Source organism: Jaculus jaculus, chromosome 18, assembly GCF_020740685.1.
Source record: "Jaculus jaculus isolate mJacJac1 chromosome 18, mJacJac1.mat.Y.cur, whole genome shotgun sequence".
NCBI lineage: Eukaryota > Metazoa > Chordata > Mammalia > Rodentia > Dipodidae > Jaculus > Jaculus jaculus.
The window spans coordinates 29,678,139-29,699,816 of record NC_059119.1 but is presented as its reverse complement, the minus strand read 5'-3'; the positions used below and the strand labels follow the sequence as shown (position 1 = coordinate 29,699,816).

Genomic DNA, 21,678 nt, shown 5'->3' with positions numbered 1-21,678 from the left:
TCTCTCTGTGTCTGTCGCTCTCAAATAAATAAATAAAAAATTAAAAAAAAACAGCAACATATATATGTTTATATATACATATGCTAAATATGTAATACAAATCAAGATCTAAAACTTGGCATGTAGTTCAGTGATATAGTACTTGCCTAGCATGTACTAGGCTTCAGATTCTAGTCCAGGACCACCAGAGTTATAACGATAATAATAATAAATCAAGCCTGTATCAATGATTACAGGCAGCAAGAACTCTTTCTGGGCAGCTGAAACAAAAAAGTCACTTCAAGCCGAGTGTGTTGGTGCACGCACGCCTTTAATCCCAACACTCGGGAGGCAGAAGTAGGAGGATTACTGTGAGTTCGAGGCCACCCTGAGACTACATAGTGAATTCCAGGTCAGCCTGAGCTAAAGTGAGACTCTACCTCAAAAATCAAAAAAAAAAAAAAAAAAGTCACTTCAAGTAAATTTCAGAGTTATTAAGAGGCAATCCTAACTACAATTATTCAGCAAGTAAATGCCAGGCATTTAAAAAGCAAGTTTGTGGGCCACAAGCTGAGTGTGTCATGTCACTTTCACCACTGTCCCTTGGGAAGGCTGAGCATGAGCAGCCCTCACAGGGCTCTCCCCAACTTGGGGATGTGAATTCCCAGACAGCAAGGATCCATGTGAGGGCAGATTGGGCAGGAGATGCCAGCGGTGCCCCTGAAGCCATTGGCACAGGTAGCATCAACAGACACATGGCCAGCCAAATGAGTGCAATGGCTGAGGTGAGGCACGTCACATGAGGACCTCATAGCCCAATTCAGACTACTCTTCCCTGTCCTCTTTGGGGGAAAAAAAGCAAGCTTAACACATAATCTTTGGCTCAAAGGAGTCAACTGGCTATTTCCCTCCATAGGCAGTAAGCATGAAATGTCACTATTACCTCAAAAATATCTTGTGTTTTTGATAGGACTTCCTGATGACTACTGGATTTCAACTCACTCTTCTTGCTTTTCTGATCTGCAAAGAGATCATCCTCGTCTTCCAGGAAGGGAAAGGGATTGGTTTTCTTTGTTGGTCTTGGCTTAACAGCCTGGAAGAGATCATCGGCACTGCTGGCCTCCTTGGGAGCAGGAAACAGAAGGCTCTTTTCTTTGCTGGCCCCTGGTGGCTGGCCCAGGGTCTCTGCTGCCTTCCCTCTGGTTTTTGTTCTCTCTGTGAACTGTGATGGCGTGTTCCTGGAGAAGAGATCCCCAGAATCAAACAGGTCAGTCTCACTTCCAGACTGACCCAGAGACCTTGTAAAGGGGCTTCTGTCCAGTGGAGACACAGGACCACTTTCCCATGGTGGTGCAACTCCTGCCATGGCCTCCCCAGAGCCAACTTCTCCACTGGCTGCTTGGGGCTGCAGCTGAGGGTAATCATCATTTGTCGAAAGAGCGCATTCTGCCAGCTGTGCAATGTGTCCTCTGGAGACACCCATGTCCTCAGCCTCACCGGACTCCTGGGCAGCCAGCCGCCTGGCTGCACGGGTCTGTGGTCTGCGCTTCCCTCTCACTTTCACTCGGCTCTGCAAAGGCAAAAAAAGCCACACACTGATCTCATGAGCAAGTAAGTGTTCAAAGCAAACAAACTACTGTGAAGGTATCTAGTCTATTTCCATCATATGCAAGAGCTAGAAGAGGTATGTCTTAAAAGATTTCCAAGGGAGCTTACCAGCTCCTAATACTCCCAAGACTTAGTCAGTTTTAGCCTTTTGAGTACAGTTTCTGAAACTGTTCAGTTCCAACAAACAAAAAGCTTTAATATTGCTAGAACCCCAGAAGGTGGGCATGTTGGTCTCTGTCCTTAGTTCAAGTATAGACACCTTACAAAGCAAGAATGAATTGAGGGGGCTTCTGTCACCAACTTTGTTGGGGGATTAGACTATATCAGGACTTAGGAGTAGGAGGTATGAGACAATAAAGAGAGGTACTTTATGGAGTTGTTTCCTTTAGGTCAAAAAACAGCAATTCAAACACTAAACATTCAACGTAAAAACATGGCTCAGAAGGCAGAGCACTTAACCTAAGTCTTTACAGCTATGGTTTCATGGTTCTCATTTTCCAAGGTATAACATCATGTTGAGTTTTGAGAAGACACAAAGCACATGATAGCATCTTCCTACTTCAGGGAGTATCATGAATAATTTTTGGAAGTAGACAATTTAAATTTAAGAGCTAACAAAAATGTAACAGAATAAAGCCTATGTTGTTTGGCACAGGAAACACAGATCTGGAAACACTAAAAATAAAAATGTATCTTCCAGGGTTCTGTCACCCTAAGTCCTGTCACGTCCTTACAGGTCAGCTAAGGCCTTCTAGAGAATGGAAGGAGACTGGGTAGAAAAAGAACACTCACTAAAATGAAAGGAAAATGTCCCAGAATTCAGAGTCCGGGGAGGAGACTCTTTGACACCTTTCCTCACTGGGGAGGAACTGCATGGGCTCTCAGAAGGAGCCCAGGCCATGGAAGCAAGGAGGCTGGAGCCGTGCTGTAGGCAGGACAGAACATTCCAGAAGCAGAATGGCCAGTGGACAGTAGCAGGACTGAGCATGTAAGGGAGGACAGGGACCTGGAGTGACTGGAGATCAAGCAGCAAGTGTAGGGAGGTAAATGCGACAGCTGGAACAGAAGCAAGTGATGAAAAAGCAGAATTAGGAAACTGGAGAGGACAAGAGAGGATGAGCCAAATCAGAATGGAGAAGATGCCCCTTCCCAGGAGGAGGTGAAGCTGAGCTGCTGTGAGCTTATAAAGAAGCAAGCTGGTCTGGTTAACAGGAAGACAAGCAAAGACAGTTTCATCACCTTGTTGGCACTGTGTAAAGTGTCTGCCTGGGCTGGAAGGTCAAAACTCACACCAGCCTCCCCACTCCCAGGAAGAGTGGGCACACTTTCCACACTGTGACTCCTTCCAGGTTCCGATGAAGGAAAAGCCGGGTCAGGTGAAATGGACTTTGCTCCCAAGACCTGGGGAGCCGCTGAGGGCAGCAAGGTCGCTGGGTTAATGGCTAAGTTTGCCTAAAGGAGAAAAATCAAAGTCGGTATTTGTTCTTAAACTCGCGAGTCTATGATCATTTCAGTGACACAGGATGAGAGTCGGTGCACATAATGCAGAGTACAAGAGGAGAGAAACGCAGGAAAATCAACCCTCTAGTCTCACAGGAGCAGACACCCGTGCCCACCACTGGGCTCAGAGAAAGGACATCGGAGAGGCAACGCACAAGAAGCAACAACCAGGTGGGGGCCACGGGTGTGGAGGCAGCGAGGGAACAGATGGGAAAGTGCTGGGCAGCAGCTGAAAAAGTGAAAATCCAAAAATTTTCTAGGTGCCACAGGCAGGTAATGGAGATTCCAGACGCATTATAGTTACTTGTAGCTTCCCGATGCGAGTGGATGGCTCTTTGGTTTTAAATGGAGCGGGACCTGATGAATCCTGTGTGAAATTACATCCAGTTAAAAATCCATTGAGGAAAAAGCGATTACTTTCATGTCTGTAGATGAGCCTGTGATGGAGCAGGGTTGCCCACTCTGCAGCTCAGTTAACTCTCCCCCAGAGCCTCACAGCACTTACTTGCTGGTACTTACTTCACCGATGCCACCGCCTCTGGCATGTGGCACACAGAGTTAAGAGTTATTAGTTATTACAACTGTACTTTTGTCAGAACAGTGAAGACTGTAGCTGGCAAAACCATCCATCATGAACACACTTTCCCACCGCCTCACACCCAAGTTCCAAAAGCAAATGTATGAGCGTGGGGACGAGTGAAATAGAGGTGCGCTACCCATGAGTCTCATTTCCTGACACGCGGCCTCAGTGAGATACTGGGAGGCACCAGGACTGCCCTGAATTCTGCTGTGGAGAAGCTCCACAGTGTCACTCTGAGAAGACAGCTGTGGAAGGAGGCCTGAAAGTAGCCATGATGGAAAAAGTAACACCAAGGAATAGCAAGAACTCCGATGTCTTTTGTATCACCTCCCATTTAACTCTACTTTAAAGGAGCCCAAAGAAAAAAGAGGCTTTAGTGAAAAGAAAAGAAAAAAAAAAAGATCTTTTAATGCCCAATTGAAAATCGAGTTTGGAATCTATCCAAAATTAATGATGATTAAAGACAGAGTCATGAATGTAGAGAGAAGCAGGGACAAAAGAGGTCAATGACAACAGAGAACTATCAGCTGCTGTTTCCTCCTTAACTAAGAGAATTTGGGGACTTGGGCTCTGTCTGTGCAGTGGAATTATCTGTACAGGATGTAAACCAGAGCTAGCAACCAAGAGGGAGACCCATTCTAACCTGTGATGCTTCTGGTTTCCATGTGCTTTTTTCTTTGCCACCTTCAGTAGATTCTGGGCATGTCTGGTTCTTGAAAGAAGAAACATGGTGATCTCTTTTCATTGTACTCTTTTTTTCTGGTACCTTAAAAAGAAAAAAATGCTGAAGTTTCTCATATGTCTTAAAACATTTAAAACAAAATGATAAGGCAAACAAGAATTTGGCATCTGGGTTTTGAAGGTCCATTCTTAAATGAGGATTGAACTAGGTCATAGGTAACATTTCACAAATAATATCCCAAAATACTGTGTGTTTCTAGGGCTCAGAGGTAACTCAGTGCTGGAGCCCAGAAGACACAAGGTCCTGGGATTGATGACCAGCATAGGGAGGGGAAAATAAAGAATGTGACTTGAGACAGGAGCCCTCTCTGTGGTAAAAAGAAAATTCAGTATGTATGTATGTATGTATGTGGGTATGAATATATGTATGTGTGTATGTGTATGTGAGACAGGGGAAATGATACACAGGATAAAAGTCAGATTTAAAGCTTTGCACCCAAAAGGTATAAAAAAATGTAGTCATCACATTGTAGGCGATAATTCTTCCACAAACAACTTAAAAATCCAGCAAGTTTGTAATGGCATCAGAGAACTTGGGTCCATCCATGTTGTAAGGTTTGTTGGGGAGTAGAGGGAGAGACGTGAACTGAAGTCTCGTCCTGTGTACCCTCCGCTGCTCATTTACAAGTAAGCATTGTAATTCTGGCGACTTTCCTTCTTCCTACAACTGCTATGGCTTGCCCACATTCCTCCATGCCGAGAACAGAAGGCTGATACCAAAGGCTGGGTCTTGGCAGAGCTGAAGAGATCATCATCTTCATCCTCACCAAACAGACTCCCGCCACTTGGCACTGACAACTAGAACAGAAAGCACTTGGATCAATTACCCCAAAGCAAAGCACTTTACAGAGTCTAGGTGGGCCACTGCACTATATAACACAATAACATAGCCAGACTGCAAAAATCACTGGGTACTGACCCTGGATTTTTTGGTGCCAGCAAAAAGGTCAACATCGGGGTCATTGTCCTTTTGGAGCTTGTGGCTGAAAAGGAGCTCTTCATCCTGAAAGACACCTGTGCTCTTGGGACGGGCATCGGTAGTGGCACTCTGGGCACAAGACAGTAGATCATTAGAGATTAGATTTGCAAAGATTCATTATATAAATTCACACAAAGGCAAAGACGGATACAACAAAGATGTTCCTTTCAACTTTGTTTATACTGGCCACAAGACACTGGAGAGGGTAGGATCAAGACTGACCTAAATCTCCTACATCTTCCTTCCCTCCCTCTCCCTCTCTCCCCTCTCTCTCTCTCCTCTCAAACTCTTGTATATTAGTTATCTTTTTCCTCAATTTCTTAGTGGACACTGACCGGTAACCCCCACTTCCAGCTTGGGCCTACAATCCACAATGAGCTTTTGATCAGAGAAACCTACAAGGTTTCCCAAAACAATGACAGACTTCTGTCAGAGTAATTGATGACCCACCAAAGGCCAGTGGTAAGACCCTATTGCTGAAGACTCCATACGCAGCTGACACGTAAAATGGAATGACATGGCTGGAAGCCAGGAGAGAGTCAGTCCCCAGACAGTCAGCGTGTCTAGTGCCAGAAGGCGCTACATAGGCGACTGGGGGAAGTGACCAAGATCTGTCCAAGCAACACATTGTTTAACCTAAGTAGCAACAATTAACCGGATGTGATACCCACACAAGTGCAATAGTGGTACACAGCCATGGTGAGGAATCAATTGCTCTTGATTTGGCTAACTGATCCACTCAGTGGTACTAGACCCTTAGCTGGAGCTGGGAAACAAGTCAGAACCATACCCAAACACAAGCCCACTCTACAATATCAAGCTACCATCAATCACGGGGTATAAGAGGGCCTACACCTATCAAACTGTCTATCAAAAAAGTAAGTGTTATCTCAATTTTCTGGGTGCTAACTCACTCTCCGTTGGAGAATCTGCTTCTCTTTTCCAGATAGATGCAGATCCTAAGAAGAGAGCTGCCCCAACATACCTCAGAAGGGGCCCAACTGAAACTAAGGACAACTGGCGAAATAAGCAAGGGTGATGTTTTCCTGTGAACTGGATACCAGCACAAAGGGGAAGGAGATCAATGCAGAGAAAAATCAACTCCTACCAAATCAGAGAGCCAGAGCCTCAGAGGCCCCCAACACCTCAGCACTGAAGCAGACCAAAAATGAACCCAACATGGCTCAGGGAAATCTTGCGGAAGAGGGGGCGGAAAGAATGTCAGAGTTACATGTTGGGTCATGATTTTCAGAGACATTTATCATACTAATAACGGGCTAACTCCACAATGCACGACCCATTTTCAATAACAAGGAGGGTCTAATGGGAGGGGGTAGATCACAGATGAGCCTAAATAATGGTACCAAACTGCCTGTATTTACTGAAAAGAAAACTAATAAATTAAATTAAAAAAAAAAGTTTTCAATAAAAATATTTTTAAATGCCAAAAAAAAATGGAGGAAAAATACAGCTAAGAGAGGCAAGTAAGTTGATAAATACAGACAGCATGTGTGTAATGCAAAAAGGTCACCGTTCAATGAGCTCTACAATGAGAAGCGCTCTGGGGATAAAGCCACACAAAATATGAGTTCTCTCATTCCTGAAGGGAAGAAGTGACACCTGCTGACTTTAGCCTTTAAACACATAAAACCAGGACAAGTATAGAGTCCTAAACTGCTAGCCACTTGCTCTAAAGACCTGGTCAGGTTGTCAGCAAGCTTCTCCCTTTCCCATTCACTGTTCTCTCAGTACCTGTAATGCCCAAAGGCTCTTTTTGTTTGCCTGGATAACTGACATGTAAGTTACCACTAACATCACTTAGCTTGATAGTAATACAAATTCTCCAAACCTCCCTTTCTAAAATTCATCACTTCTTTAGTACCACAACCTAAACAGAAAAAGATTAAGAAGAATTTAATTTTAGCCAGACATGGTGGGGCACACCTTTAATTCCAGCATTCAGGAAATCAAAGTAGGGAGATCACCTTGCGTTCAAGGCCATCCTAAGACTATATAGTGAATTCCAGGTCAGCTTGGGCTACAGTAAGACTGTACTTAAAAAAAAAAAACAAAAAAAATAATTTTGATGAAATAAGTCATACCAACAGCAAACTAATTATTAATAGTACATAAGAACCCATTAAGTTTAGGCAAACCTGACTCTTGCTTGTAATCCCAGAGGATTGTGACCTCAAGGTCAATGTGAACTATATATTAAGGTTCTGTACCCACCCCCTAAAAATATTCACATTACAGGAAAACAGTACAAAACCATACACAGTACTAACCTAGTAGGAAATACAGCAAATCATTCATAGGCACTGTGTGCAGCTCTCATTGATAATGAGAGTGCGGGCTTCAATGAACTTAGTGACAGAGTTGGCCTGCTGAACAAGCCCAGGCCCTCAGTTTGGCTTTGCCAAAAATAATAAATAAATAAAGTTGTGCTAGTAATAAAAAAAAATCATGTACCTTTTATGTAGAAATTGCTGTAGACTATTCCTTCAGCTTGATATTAAAAAACAAAAGCAAAAACCCTGCCAACCATTGCTCTTAAAAAAAAAATCTGTTTAGATAAAATTCATATAGCATAGAATTTGGCCAAAAAGTACACAATTCAATGATTTGTTCAATAAATTCAGAGTCACAGAACCATCACAACCCAAGAATCTAAAACATGTGTAGCACCCCCCCCCAAAAAAAAATCCCATATCAGGTCTTGGCTGCCATTTCTGCCCACCCCCACCCTCTCCTCTCAGCCTCAAGCAACCACCCATCGACGTTCTGTTTTATGGTGGATTGTGAGATAGTTCAGTGTCGTCATCAGTGGAAAGGTACTTAGGTTGTTTCCATCTTTTGCCTGGTATGGATAAGTAGTCCCCAAAATGAAATTGCTGTCTCATATGGTTAAGTCCTGTTTCTTTTTAAAATGTACTATAGTTTTTAGTGTGTAAGACTTACACTTCTTTTGTTAAATTTATTCCTAAATATTGAATCCTTTTATAGATACTGTAAATGGAATGTTTTAATTTTATTTTCATATAAAGCTATAGATGATTTTCACATATTGAAATTATATCCTGAAATGTTGCTGAATTTGTTTAATTACTTTGAATAGATCTTTATAGACTGTATGAATTCATTTAGGACTTCTTTTTTTAAAATATAGTATTTTTATTTATTTCCTCACAAGACTTAAAGTGAGGGAATGGGCATGCCAGGACCTCTTGCCACTCAAATGAACTTCAGATGCATGTGCTCCTTTGTGCATCTGGCTTTATATGGGTACTGGGGAATTGAACCCAGGCTGTTAGGCTTTGCAAGCAAGCATCTTAATTGCTGAGCCATCCTTCCAGCCCTAGGACTTCTTTTTTATTTTTATTTATTATTCATTTATTTATTTGAGAGCGACAGACACAGAAAGACAAATAGAGAGAGAGAGAGAGAATGGGCACGCCAGGGCTTCCAGCCTCTGCAAACGAACTCCAGACACGTGCGCCCCCTTGTGCATCTGGCTAACATGGGACCTGGGGAACTGAGCCTCGAACCGGGGTCCTTAGGCTTCACAAGACAAGCGCTTAACCACAAAGCCATCTCTCCAGCCCTAGGACTTCTTATATATAAGTTCCTGCTATCTAGCAAAGACAGAACTTTCTAATCTGAATACCTTCTATTTCATTTTCTTGCCTAACTGCCCTACCTAAAATGTCTAGTACAAGGCTGACTCGACTTGGCAAGCGTGGATAATCTAGTCTTACCGTATTGAAAGGGGAAAGCTTTCAGTCTTCTACCAGGTATGATGTTTGCTGTGGGTTTTCAGATGTCCTTTATCAAAGTAAGGAAGCTTTCCTTTAATTTGTTGGGTGTTTTTATTATGAAAGGGTTTGGATTTTGCCAAATACTTTTACTTTAACCTATAGACATGACCATATACTCTTCTCTGGTACTTTATTAAGTCTATTATATTGACAGATTTTCAAATATTCAACAAACTTGGCATTTCTGGGAGAAATCCCACTTACGCTCTATAATCCACTTCTTGTTTTCTTAGATTGGGTTTACTAGAATTATAATGAGGATTTTCTCATCTATATTTATAAAAAACACAGATCTGCAGTGTCTCTGTGTACGTGTTGATTTTTCTACTTTCTATGGCTTTTACAGTACCAATGACAGTTGAACCCATAAAGGCTGCCAAGGCTATGACAGTCACCACATGGCCCTTTACAGAAAAGTTTGCTGACACCTGATAAATACAAAGGGTCCATCTACATCTACTCCTAAAATTGAATGTTAGAAGAACTTACACATACACATCTCACTTCCTTTTCTTATTGCTTACATCCTATAAATGGCCAAGGGACAAAGGTTTACTAGGAACAAGATCTGTAAATCCTAGGAGAGGCAGGTGAAACTCTGATTTCCTGTCCCACAATGCTACTTAGGAAAGAGTCGCTGGTTTGGATTCCCAAACATCTAAATGACTGGAGAGGATCATTCCCACACTTACTAAAGGCCAAGATTTCTTCAGCATCTCAAAGGACAACACTAACACCATAAAACAATTCCTTCTTCTCATCTAGAAACATCTATACTTCCTGCTGTTCACTCACCTTTTCGAGTTCGCTGTGTGGTGCAGACATGGTGTTTTCATCCTCCACTGTACTCTCTTCCTCATCAAACAAGCTAAGAACTGTTTTACTTCTACCTTTGGTTCCTTTACCCAGTAGGGAGGAAGAAAATAAATCAGAATGCCCAATTGCTTCCTGGGCAGATATAGTCAAAATTCCTTCCTAAAAATGGAAACAATAAGGAAAAACAAGCAGTAAGTGAAATAACAATCTAGCATGGGACCTCACAAGCTCTTCATTAATTCAGCAACTGCCCCATTAGCATGATTCAGGTCACCATGGCTTATCACATCTTCTCCCATGAGACAGAACACTGAGGTTGTTAGGAGTCCTGCACAGGCAGTCCACAGCCAAAAAGAATTTGCTCCGACACTGTAAGGCCACAGGCCTTCTTTCCTACAATGTGACAGCGTAGTTATAACTCTGATGCACATAGGTTACTCATTCACTAGAAAGGACTTCCAAATTACAGAGCCAACAAGTATCAGTCATTGGGAATGGTTCATCTATTTACTAGGGTTTTTTTTGTTGGCTGTTTTATTTTTTAAACTCAGGTTCACATGCAGCCACTAGGAAGAGAAGGTCATGGAGAGACTCAGGTAAAAATGTGTCTCACTGTAGTTTCAAGGAGCCTCCATTGGAAAACTAAATACAGTGTTCTTCACATAAGCCCTGGGAAAAGGACTAAACCTAAGTATGTAAACAAAAGAGTACAAAGAGAGTTATAACCACAGACAGAAAGAGCCATTCATACTGGTCCCCAGTTGCAGCCAGCAGCATAAGACAACAGATCTTCAGGAAAACAAACCCAGTGTTTTAGAAGAAAACACATTTCACTCCACTCACATGTTCACAGCCAACATTAACCAGACATAAAAGAATGATAAACTGACTTCTCAAAACTGACATTTGGGGCTGGAGAGATGACCTAGCAATTAAGGCACTTTGCCTGTGAAGCCTAAGAACTCATGTCCGAATCTCCAGGCCCCACATAGCCAGATGCACAGTGACACAAGTGTGCAATGCCGCACCTGCACAGAAGGAGCACATGCATCTGGAGTTCATTCACAGCAGCTAAAGGACCTGGCGTGCCCATTCTGTATCTCTCTCTCTGCCTCTTTCTCTATCTCAAAAAAAAAAAAAATTAAAAATGGCTGGAGAGATTGCTTAGTGGTTAAGGCGTTTGCCAGCAAAGCCAAAGGATCCTGGTTCAATTCTCCAGGACCCACTTAAGCCAGATGCACAAGAGGGTTCATGAGTCTGGAGTTTGTTTGCAGTGACTGCAGGCTCTGGCATGCCCATTCTCTCCTTCCATCCCTGTCTCTCTCTTTTTTTTTTCTCTCTCTCTCAGCTTCTTTCTCTCTCTCAAATAAAAAATAAATAAATAAATAAAATATATTTTAAAAAGAAAAAAAAAACCTGACATTTGAACTCACATACAGGTGAGGACTAGAAAAGCAAGGCCAATAGAAGTGTCACAAAGAAGAAAAGTCAGAAGGGGCAAATCCACAGAGAAAGACAAAGTGAAAATCAAGCTGAAGAGATGCACTTTGGAGAGGGGCAAAACGTGCTGTGATACAAAATGACCAAGTGCAAGGCAGGCAGCCTGACTGGCAGTGTGCAAGCACACCCACCTAGAAATGCACCACAAGGCAGGACCATGGACAAGGGTCTCCTGACTGACAGCACACGCTGTCTTACCATTTTCCAGTGTGTCCAAATTTTTCTACAAATAAGCCATTTTTAGTGTGGGTGGGTGGGGGGCAAGGGGATGTAAGAGCATGGGTACTACACCATGAGACACAATGCATTAGGACACAAGAGAAGCAACCTGCCTTCTTCGTGGCCTCAACCGCGTCGCCTCTCCCGAGCTCTGAGGACACTTTGGCATTCTCGGCCTTCTTATCTACAGCTTTCACTCCAAAGGGCGCCTCTTTCTCTTCATCACTGAACAGCAAAGGTGGCACCTCAGAGATGGTCTCTTTTTTCTATCAAGAGAAGATTTTTTTAAAAATCCATTATGATTTTAACATGTGCCTGGCTAGCATACCAATGTACAGTTCTTTCAGGCATAAGCTAAGCGCAGTGGAGGAAGGGCAGACAGGATGGTGAGGGTGGCACCAACGGAGACACAGATCTGTGCCCACAGCACTTCAGCTTCTATCACCATGTTGTCCCAGTGCCCTCCCTGAAGACCTTGTTGCTGGCACTGAGACAATTACTAGTCAGTTTCTCTCTGTCTCCTTCCCCTCGCATTTCAATTGCAAGACAGACCCAGAGTCATCTTGCTAAATAAAAACCCCTGCTGGATTACTTCATTTCCCGCTCCAATCCTGAGCTCTTTGTACTCAGCAGTAGCAGAATGGTCACCCCACTGCCCCTTTCTTGTCTGCCTCTCGTCCTTCATTGCCATTTCTTTGGCTACTTCAAACCCTCTCGCTACCACATTGTGTGCCCCTCTGTCTGCTGGGGTCAAGTTTCACCTTTGCAACAAAGCCACACTGAAAATGTCACCCATGAAGGCTTTAGTGTTCTCTTCATTAAGTATTGGTTGTTTCCCTAAACACATACACTATTTCCCTTCCTATCTGACACTTTCTTCACTTTCTTTTTAAAAAATATTCATTTACTTATTTGACAGGGTTGAGGGGTGGGAAGAATGGGCACATCAGGGCCTCTTACCACTGTATAAGAACTCCAGATGCATGCGCCACTTTGTGTATCTGGCCTTATGTGTGTACTGGGAAATCAAACCTGGGCTGTTAGGATTTGGAAGCAAGTGCCTTTAACCACTGAGTCATCTCTCCAGCCATTTACTCTGTTTTCTTCCTAACTCAGGTTAACTGTAGGCATATATATGTATATTGGAAAATTAACCCTTAAAAGGGCCAATGGTATTCCTATGGCTACACATAACATGTCACAAAACGAACATGCTCAAGTTTGCAAGCCCTCAGCCCATTTCTCATTAATACCTTCTATGAGAGGCAGGGAGTTGAGAGATGTAGAAACTAAGGTTTTGTGACTCACCTGGAGTTATTCATCTAGAGCTTATCCACATCCAATGGGAAAGTGACTTATCAACAGATTTTCATGGAAAAAACTCCATCATACCAACTAGACTAGAAGCCACAGGAAGTAAACTTTTTTTCTATATAAGAGGAATGGTTCCAAGGTGTAATGGCTCATGCTCTGGGCTCTGAAGTGATGCCTAAATCAATAGGAAGGTGGGTGTGGGACACTAAAAAAGGGCAATACTAACTACAATTAAAAAAAAAAGGTTACAGGGCTAGAGAGATGGCTTAGTGGTTAAGGCACTTGCCTGCTAAGCCTAAGAACACATAATTCGAATTTCCAGGTCCCATGTAAGCCAAACATACAATGACACAAGCACACAATGTCGCCCATGTGCACATAGGGGTGCGTGCATCTGGAGTTCATCTGCAATGGCTGAAGGCCCTAGCACACCAATTCTCTCTCTCTCTCTCAAATAAAAGAAAACTGGAACATGGTGATTTTTAGCTATTGGTAGGACAAGATCCTTAACATGGGAAAATGGCAGCTAGGGAGATTGCTCCGAAGATAAAGGCTTGCCATACAAGTATGAGGATCAAATCTGGATCCCCAGGACCCATCCAAATACCAGGTGGGTGTGACAGCACACTTGTAATCCCAGTGATAAGGAGGCAGAGAAAGGGGTCCACTGGGAAGATTACCTACTCAGACTAGCTGAATTAGCAAGCTCTGGGTTCAAGTGTGACCCCATGCCTCAGTAAATAAACTGGAAAATCAAGGAAGACGCCTGAAGTCAATCTTTGGCCTCACAGGCATGTGCAAACATGTGTGTGCACATACGTATGTCCACACATAAGCACATGCACACCCCACATGCACAAAGCAAACATGACTTCAACTTGAAATAAAGCAGACTGAAAGGTCACCAAGAACCTCAGCAGGGAAATGGAAACAGTGAGGTCATTAAGAAGACTGTGGACACACTGGGTTAGAGTAGGAAGATCAAGTGCCCTCACAGGCTCAGGAACCCAAGCTGATGGAGCTAATCTGCAGGTTCTGGAAATGTGAGGAGGTAAGGCCTTGCTAGAGGAAGGTTAATGGGAACAAGTTCTTGAGAGCTACGTCTTGCCCTCCCCTTCTGTCCCGCTCCCTACTTCCTGTCCACTGTAAGTGGCACGTCCTCTGCCACATGCTCCTGATCCTCACCACGGGTCCAGAAGCAACCTAAGAAAAGACTGACTGGGCCCGCTGACACCGTGAGCCAGACTAAGCCTTTCCTCTTTAATCTGTTTCTATTAGGTATTTCCGTACAGCAACTCCAAGGTCAGGTTTTCAGAGCTGACTGGGGGCAGCATTGCTATTTGTGTAGCACAACCGTAAGGCTGTTTTCTGGGGGTGAGGGAATGCATACCTTTGTTGCAGGAGGAGCAGACACAGGAGGAGAGCCAAACAGAGAGCTCCCGCTGTCCGCATCATCTTCAAAGAGGAGTGAAGCCCTCTGGGTCTTCTTCTGACTATATGAACAAAGATCCAATTTAGGACACATGCTATTTAAAAACAAAAACAGAAGCCGGGCGTGGTGACGCACGCCTTTAATCCCAGCACTCGGGAGGCAGAGGTAGGTGGATTGCCGGGAATTTGAGGCCACCCTGAGACTCCATAGTGAATTCCAGGTCAGCCTGGGCCAGAAGTGAGACCCTACTTCAAAAAACAAAAACAAAAAAACAAAACAAAACAGTGTTCTTTCTTGGCCACACCTACAGCAACCAATCCACCTACCATTTGTAACCTTACACGGTTGAAGGCAGACAGGGAAGGAAAACCTTGGTAAGGAGGAATTTGCCTCTGGCCAGTCAGCACCCTCTATGCCTCTCTCTCATGTAGAAGATCACAGGGCCTTCATGTCACTTTCCCCCAGCACAGCTCCACTAGCTCTTAGGACCGAGAGGCAAGCGACACTATTTTTTTTATAACAAATATTTTTTAATATTTTATTTTTATTTAGTTTTTCAGAGAGAGAATGGGTACCCCAGGGCCTCCAGCTGCTGCAAACTCCAGATGCATGCAACACACCTTGTGTATCTGGCTTACATGGATCCTGGGGAATTGAACCTGGGTCCTTTGGCTTTATAGGCAAACGCCTTAACCACTAAGCCATCTCTCCAGCCTGCAAGTGACACTCTTGGCATTCACAGAACGGCATTTGCCCCACTGCCTCCTGCAGCACAGCAAGAACCAGACATAGACGTGCCTATTTCCAGTGGGTCAGGAAGGTAGCTGCTAAGAGAGATCATTGGGCCAGGGTCAGCTTCAGACTAAGGCCATTCCTACTTTAAGTAGCATTATTAGGACATAACTTACATGCCATAAACTAAGCCTTTCTGAAGTGTGCATGCACTTCAGTGGTTTCCAGCACAGTGAGAGTTGTACCCTCTCACCACCATGTAAGACTCAAGCCCTGGCAACCACCAATGTACTTCCTATGTCTGGATTTATCTCCTCTCGACACTGCATATAAATAGAATCACACAGTCTGTGGTCAGCTCAATCAGGTCCAAAAACCCATCAGCACCTCATTCCTCTTCACTGCTGAGTAATGGTCCACTGTGTGGTGATGAAGCATTTTGTTTACCCGTTCATCAGCTGACGAAGAAGAAGGTGGTTTCTACTTTTTGGCCACTGTGGACCCTATAATGAGCATGCTTACAGAACCTTTTCTATAAACATGCTTTCATTTCTCTTGGGTATATACCTAAAAGTGGAATAAGTGGGCCACTTAGTCACTTGGGCCAAACCATTTTTCAAGTGACTGTACCATTTCACACACCCCCACACCTCACCTGTACTTACTCTGTGGACAGACTGTACCATTTCACACACCCCCACACCTCACCTGTACTTACTCTCTGTGGACAGACTGTACCATTTCACACACCCTCACACCTCACCTGTACTTACTCTCTGTGTACAGACTGTACCATTTCACATCCCCCCACACCTCACCTGTACTTACTCTCTGTGGACAGCTTCCTCTGAGGTCTGATCAAAGTATGAGTTATCCTCCCACACATAATTTTGCAGGCAGTTTCAAGAACTAGAAAGGTAAGGAATCTGGGGCAGAGATACTGAAAGCAGAACTGGGCGTGGCTGGCACCAGTACCACAAGGACACCATGCATGGCAGGAGCGTACCTGTAAGCAGCTAACCTCTGCCTCGTACGGAGAATACTCGACCGCAACGGAGCTACAAAGGTACTGAGGAAGTCAAGAGTCACGCCTGCTCTCTACTCCTCCAATTTCTTCTCTTTTTCACCAGTTTGGACTGGGGAAGACTTCTTAAAAGAGGACTTGTACTGACTTGGGAAAGAAGCTGGCCAGGAAAGGCATTAAGTGTCCCAGGAGAGAGCAAAATAAATAAGTAAATAAATAAAAGAAGGGAGCCAGACGTGGTGGTACACGCCTTTAATCCCAGCGCTCGGGAGGCTGAGGTAGGAGAATTGCCTTGACTTTGAAGCCAACCAGGGCTACAGAGTGGGTTGTAGGTCAGCATGGGTTAGAGTAAGACCTCACCATGAAAAGACCAAAATTTGAAGAATAAAAATAAAAGAATGAAATGTCCTTCCCTCCCCATTCATGGCGATGAGCAGCAGCCTGCCCTGCTGGTGGCGTACCAGGGTTGCACTAAGCACCTCACAGCTGATCATCTCAGCAGCACTGTGAGAGATGAAATGCCTGAGCAACAGAGACGTTCCTCGACATTACTCACACGGGCACTGGCAGAGCCAAGACATACCATCAGGCATCAGGATTCCTAAACTTGAATTCTGAACCAGAAGGCAGAGATCGCAGGTGTCAAGGAGAAACAATGAATAGGAAGAGATGACAATATTTAGAGACAGAAATCAGAGGTACTTTTTCATTGATCTAACACACAGGATTGCCTTGTCTAGCTGTTTGCTTCTTTATTCTACCATTCAGCTAGATGTAAAGTAATCACTGGAAGTTCTCCGGAGGAAAAACTATTTGCAAGGGAGTTATTTCAAGTCCATGGCTAACCAGGCAGCTACATCAGCCCTCAGCATAGCCCCAGGTAACTCTCCACCCACCAGCTCTAGCCCTGACACTGGTGTGAGAACTCCCAGATCAGGAGGGGCAGAGAGTACCTGTCAGCAGTCCACAGCTCTGCAGAGAACTAGCCTCCCTACAGCTCAATGCTCAGTTAATTCCTATCAAAAGAACAAACCTTTAAGGAAGCTTAACCAAAAGTTGCGTTCTTTAGTATGGCACAAAGAAGCAGCAAACATTAAACACAATCAACTAATAAACTAAGAAAAAATACTTCCAGTTTTAAAACCAATGATAGGCATTGCTGAGACTTTTGGTTTCCCACCAGGAATAGATGGTAAGACCGAGAGACTCCACATACTTGGGCTGCAAGGTCACTGAGAAATCCTGCTGGAGCTGAGCTGAAAACCTCCTCCTTGTAGACCAGCTGACAGAAAGCTGGAAAAAGGCACGCTGCATGCAGTTCAATGGGACAGAAAGAAATCACCCACGAAGATACTCAACAGTGGACATTGCAACCTTTTAATTTGGCCACCCAGGCCAAATGAGCCAACGGGGGCAATAGTGATATGTCTGTTATGGAGGAAACCAGCCACTCTCTAATTAGACCCAAGGCCCACTCTGCAGGAGGGAATACATGCCTGATACTGAAAACCTATGACAGGAAGTCATGAGCCCTAGGGGTGTGACATCTGCTGCTGTCTGGCTAAATGTATATATTATGCTCACCAAACTGCTCAGTAAGCACTTATTTATTTTTTTGTTTATTTTTATTTATTTATATGAGAGCGACAGACAGACAGAGAAAGAGGCAGAGAGAGAGAGGAGAGTAGGTGCGCCAGGGCTTCTGGGCACTGCAAACAAACTCCAGATGTGTGCGCCCCCTTGTGCATCTGGCTAACATAGGTCCTGGGGAATCGTGCCTTGAACCGGGATCCTTAGGCTTCATGAGCAAGTGCTTAACCACTAATCCATCTCTCCAGCCCAAGCACTTCTTTTAATGTTCATACCCATATATTAATACTACTCTCACTTTTGGTTAGAGAACCTTCCCCTTTCAGATGGCAGTGACCTTGGGATCACTCAGAAGGTGCCATGGTGCTGGTGACAGAGTGCTCAGCACTGAAACATCTCTATCACACCTTCCAAGGCTCAGGGTCCATTGCGGAGGAGGTAGCAGAAAGAATGTAAGAGCCAAAGGAAGGGTTGGGATGCTTACAATGCAATCTTCCAGACATAAAATGGCCTGGATATCCATGACCTCACAGTCCCTGGTGTTACCTACAGAAGACCAGTCTAATAGGAAGAAAAGATGATGACATCAAAATCGAGAGACTGGTTGAGAGGGGAAGGGATATGATGGAGAGTAGAGTTGTAAAGGGGAAAGTTGGGGGAGGGAATTACCATGGTTTCTGTCTATGATTATGGAAGTTGCTAATTAAAAAAATGATAAGGAGAAAAACATTAAGAATTCAAGATAGAGTGGGAGAAATGGCTTAGCAGTTAAGGCTCTTGCTTGTAAAGCCTAAGGACCCAGGTTCGATACCCCAAGACCCATATAAGCCAGATACACAAAGTGGTGTATCCATCTGGAGTTTGTATGCAGTGGCTAAAGGCCCTGGTGCACCCATTCTTTCTTGCTCTCTATCTGCCTTTCTTTATATATCTCAAATAAATAAATAATATTGTTTTTAAAACTTTTTAAAAAAGAATTCAGCTGGGTGTGGTGGCGCATGCCTTTAATCCCAGCACTTGGGAGGCAGAGGTAGGAGGATCACTGAGAGTTCGAGGCCACCCTGAGACTACATAGCTAATTCTAGGTCAGCCTGGACCAGAGTGAGACCCTACCTCGAAAAACAAAAAAAAAAAAAAAATCAAGATAATCTTTTCTGAAAAAGAGCTTACTTGCAAAGAGCAGAACAGACCTTGGTGATAAGGAGGTGTGGTGGCTTGATTCAGGTGTCCCCCATAAACTTAGGTGTTCTGAATGCTAGGTTCCCAGCTGATGGATATTTGGGAATTAATGCCTCCTGGAGAGACTGTATTGTTGGGGGTGGGCTTATGGGCTTTATAGCTAGTTTCCCCATGCCAGTGTTGGGCACACCCTCCTGTTGCTATGGTCCACCTTATGTTGGCCAGGGTGTGATGTATACCCTCTCCTCATACCATCGTTTTCCCCTGCCATCGTGGAGCTTCCCCTCGAGCCTGTAAGCCAAAATAAACCTCTTTTTCCTGGAAGCTGCTCTTGGTTGGGTGATTTCTACCAGCAATGTGAACCAGACTGCAGCAGGAGGCATCAACTGTTAGCAATGGAACCAAGTGATGATCTCACACACTGAAAACCTCTCCTTGTTATTACAGACACTTAAAAAATGACTTCTGTGGGGTCTGTGATGGTGGATGCCTTTAATCCTAGCCCTCACGCAGGGCTACAGAGTAAGCTCCAGGTTAGCTTAGACTAAACTGAAACCCTGCTTCAAGAAACAAACAAACAAAAGTCTTACAATGATCTCACCTGTCCTTGGCAATAGCAAACAGATCATCTTCATCGTCATCTTCCTCAAAAAGACTGGTTTTCTTAACAGCCTTAACCTGTTGGCCTTGGATGGTTCCCGAGTCCCTGAGTTCCCCTTTGGGCCTGCTATCAGGTGCTGACTTGGTCTCTGAATCAGTAATATTCCATTGGTCCTTAAAACATAAAACACGGATTAAAAACCCATAAGCAAAGCTTATTGGTAGATCATACACACACCATCCAATAGCTATTTTAGAAATGGAAATAGAATAAAATTTCTGTTAAATTGAGTTATATTCAAGCTAAAGAATCCAACTAAGAATATCACTGTTGAAGAAAGGCCATTTCTAGGGGTGTTCTTTGAGCTTAAATGCAGACATCTGGACTGTGTGATGGTAAACACCTTCTCATGCCTTCCTCTTCCACGCCTGCCCCAATATTTCTACCTGCTATAGTTCTATTCTAGGTTAGGATGCCAGAAAATGTCTATGTTAGAGTATCAAAATAATTATAGCAGGAATAAGCAGGAAGAGAAATTATGAAAAATAAAAACCTATCAACTTTGGGGAAGAGTATTTTAATTTTAAAAAATGCCAGAGAAAACTATAAAAACTGTTATTAAAAGTTCACATAACACAAATGTACAAAACAAGTCACAAAGCAAATGCTGGTAATCCTTTGCCTATAACTCTAAAGGATTTTTGCCTTTAGGAAGAGTTAAAGGAAACTGGTGACGCAGACCCTGTGGGGGAAGGAACTCTGAAACACTGGCCTGGGAAGTCTAGTTCTGCAGATTCAAGTGGGGTTCCCCAAGCCAGTAGCAGGAGCGACAAAGCCTCAGGTCCCTGTCAGCCTGTCTAGAGCAAGATTCTACCTCAGAACAAAACAAAACAGGAGCCAGAAAGATGGCTTAGCAGTTAAGGCACTTGCCTGCAAAGCCTAAGGATCTAGGTTCAATTTCCCAGTAACCACGTGATCCAGATGCACAAGGTAGTGCATGTATGTGGGGTTTATTTACAGTGGCTAGAGGCCCTGGTACACCCATTCTCTCCATATATATCTGCCGCTTTCTCTCTCTCTCAAATAAATTAATTAAATATTTTTTTTAAAAAATCAAAGACATTATCATAGCTACAACTGCTCTATCTACCTCATGCCCTTCTAACTTACTTACTTATGATAAAATAAAGAACAATTGCTACCCTATAGGTAGATCTTTAACAGCTCTTCATATGATATATTATTTGAAAGCAAAGAGCGAAAGACAGAGAATGAGAAAGAATGAACGGGTATGCCAGTGCCTCAGGCTCCTACAAATGAACGCTAGATGCGTGCACTACTTTATGTATCTGGCTTTACATGGCTACTGAAGAATCAAACCCAGACTGTCAGGCTTTTAAACAAGCGCCTTCAACCACTGAGCCATCTCTTTAGCCCTGCCCTTCACTTTTTAAGACAAGGTCTCATGTATCCCACATTGGCTTCAAATTCACTATATAGTCATGACTGACCTTGAAATTCTGGTCTGCCTCCACCTCCTGAGTGCTGGGAATACAGGTATATGCCACCACACACCACTTATGTAGTGCTGGGATTGAATCCAGCCATCTGCAGTGCTGGGGATTATGCATGGACGGCATTCTAACAACTAAGTGATAGCTACAGCCCTTTGAATACCACTTACTTTTTTTAACTTTAGTTTTTTTTCCTCATTACGTATTGAACCCAGTACCTTGAGCATGCTGGCTAAGCAGTATACCACTGACTTATATTCCTAGTACCTAGGAAGATCTTTAATGCTCAGGATATCAAGTTTCATTACATTTAGTACTTCTCAATCTTATGTCGAAGGTCAAGCATAAATTTCATTACATATAAAGTCTTCTGCCCAGCTAAATAAATCTGAATAATGGCCTCTATATAGTCACCACTGATTTTCCTGATTTGTGTCCAGAGAAAATTTAAAAATGTATTATGATCCTGCATAAGATTGAATTTGCACAGGCAAGCTCCTGCCCTGTGTAGCTCTAGTTCTGTCTTAATGACACACAGCAGTCTCAACAAGG

At 43.6% G+C, this 21,678-nt stretch overlaps 1 protein-coding gene across 6 annotated transcripts in view; it reads right to left on the bottom strand.

Annotated features, from left to right (window-relative positions):
• Positions 1 to 21,678, bottom strand: part of Washc2c (WASH complex subunit 2C) — a 65,720-nt gene that overhangs the window by 4,287 nt on the left and 39,755 nt on the right. For 3 of the 6 annotated variants that reach the window (XM_045137226.1, XM_045137227.1, XM_045137228.1), the window contains 10 exons: positions 19,613 to 19,785; positions 14,445 to 14,547; positions 11,854 to 12,006; positions 10,001 to 10,180; positions 5,328 to 5,456; positions 5,126 to 5,206; positions 4,311 to 4,433; positions 3,392 to 3,454; positions 2,827 to 3,039; positions 923 to 1,549 (listed from right to left, as the gene is read on the bottom strand). In XM_045137226.1, coding sequence (XP_044993161.1) covers positions 923 to 1,549; positions 2,827 to 3,039; positions 3,392 to 3,454; positions 4,311 to 4,433; positions 5,126 to 5,206; positions 5,328 to 5,456; positions 10,001 to 10,180; positions 11,854 to 12,006; positions 14,445 to 14,547; positions 19,613 to 19,785 — 1,845 coding nt within the window. The remainder of the gene's footprint in view (positions 1 to 922; positions 1,550 to 2,826; positions 3,040 to 3,391; positions 3,455 to 4,310; positions 4,434 to 5,125; positions 5,207 to 5,327; positions 5,457 to 10,000; positions 10,181 to 11,853; positions 12,007 to 14,444; positions 14,548 to 19,612; positions 19,786 to 21,678) is intronic. The other 3 variants (XM_045137229.1, XM_045137232.1, XM_045137231.1) reach the window with 2 other exon arrangements.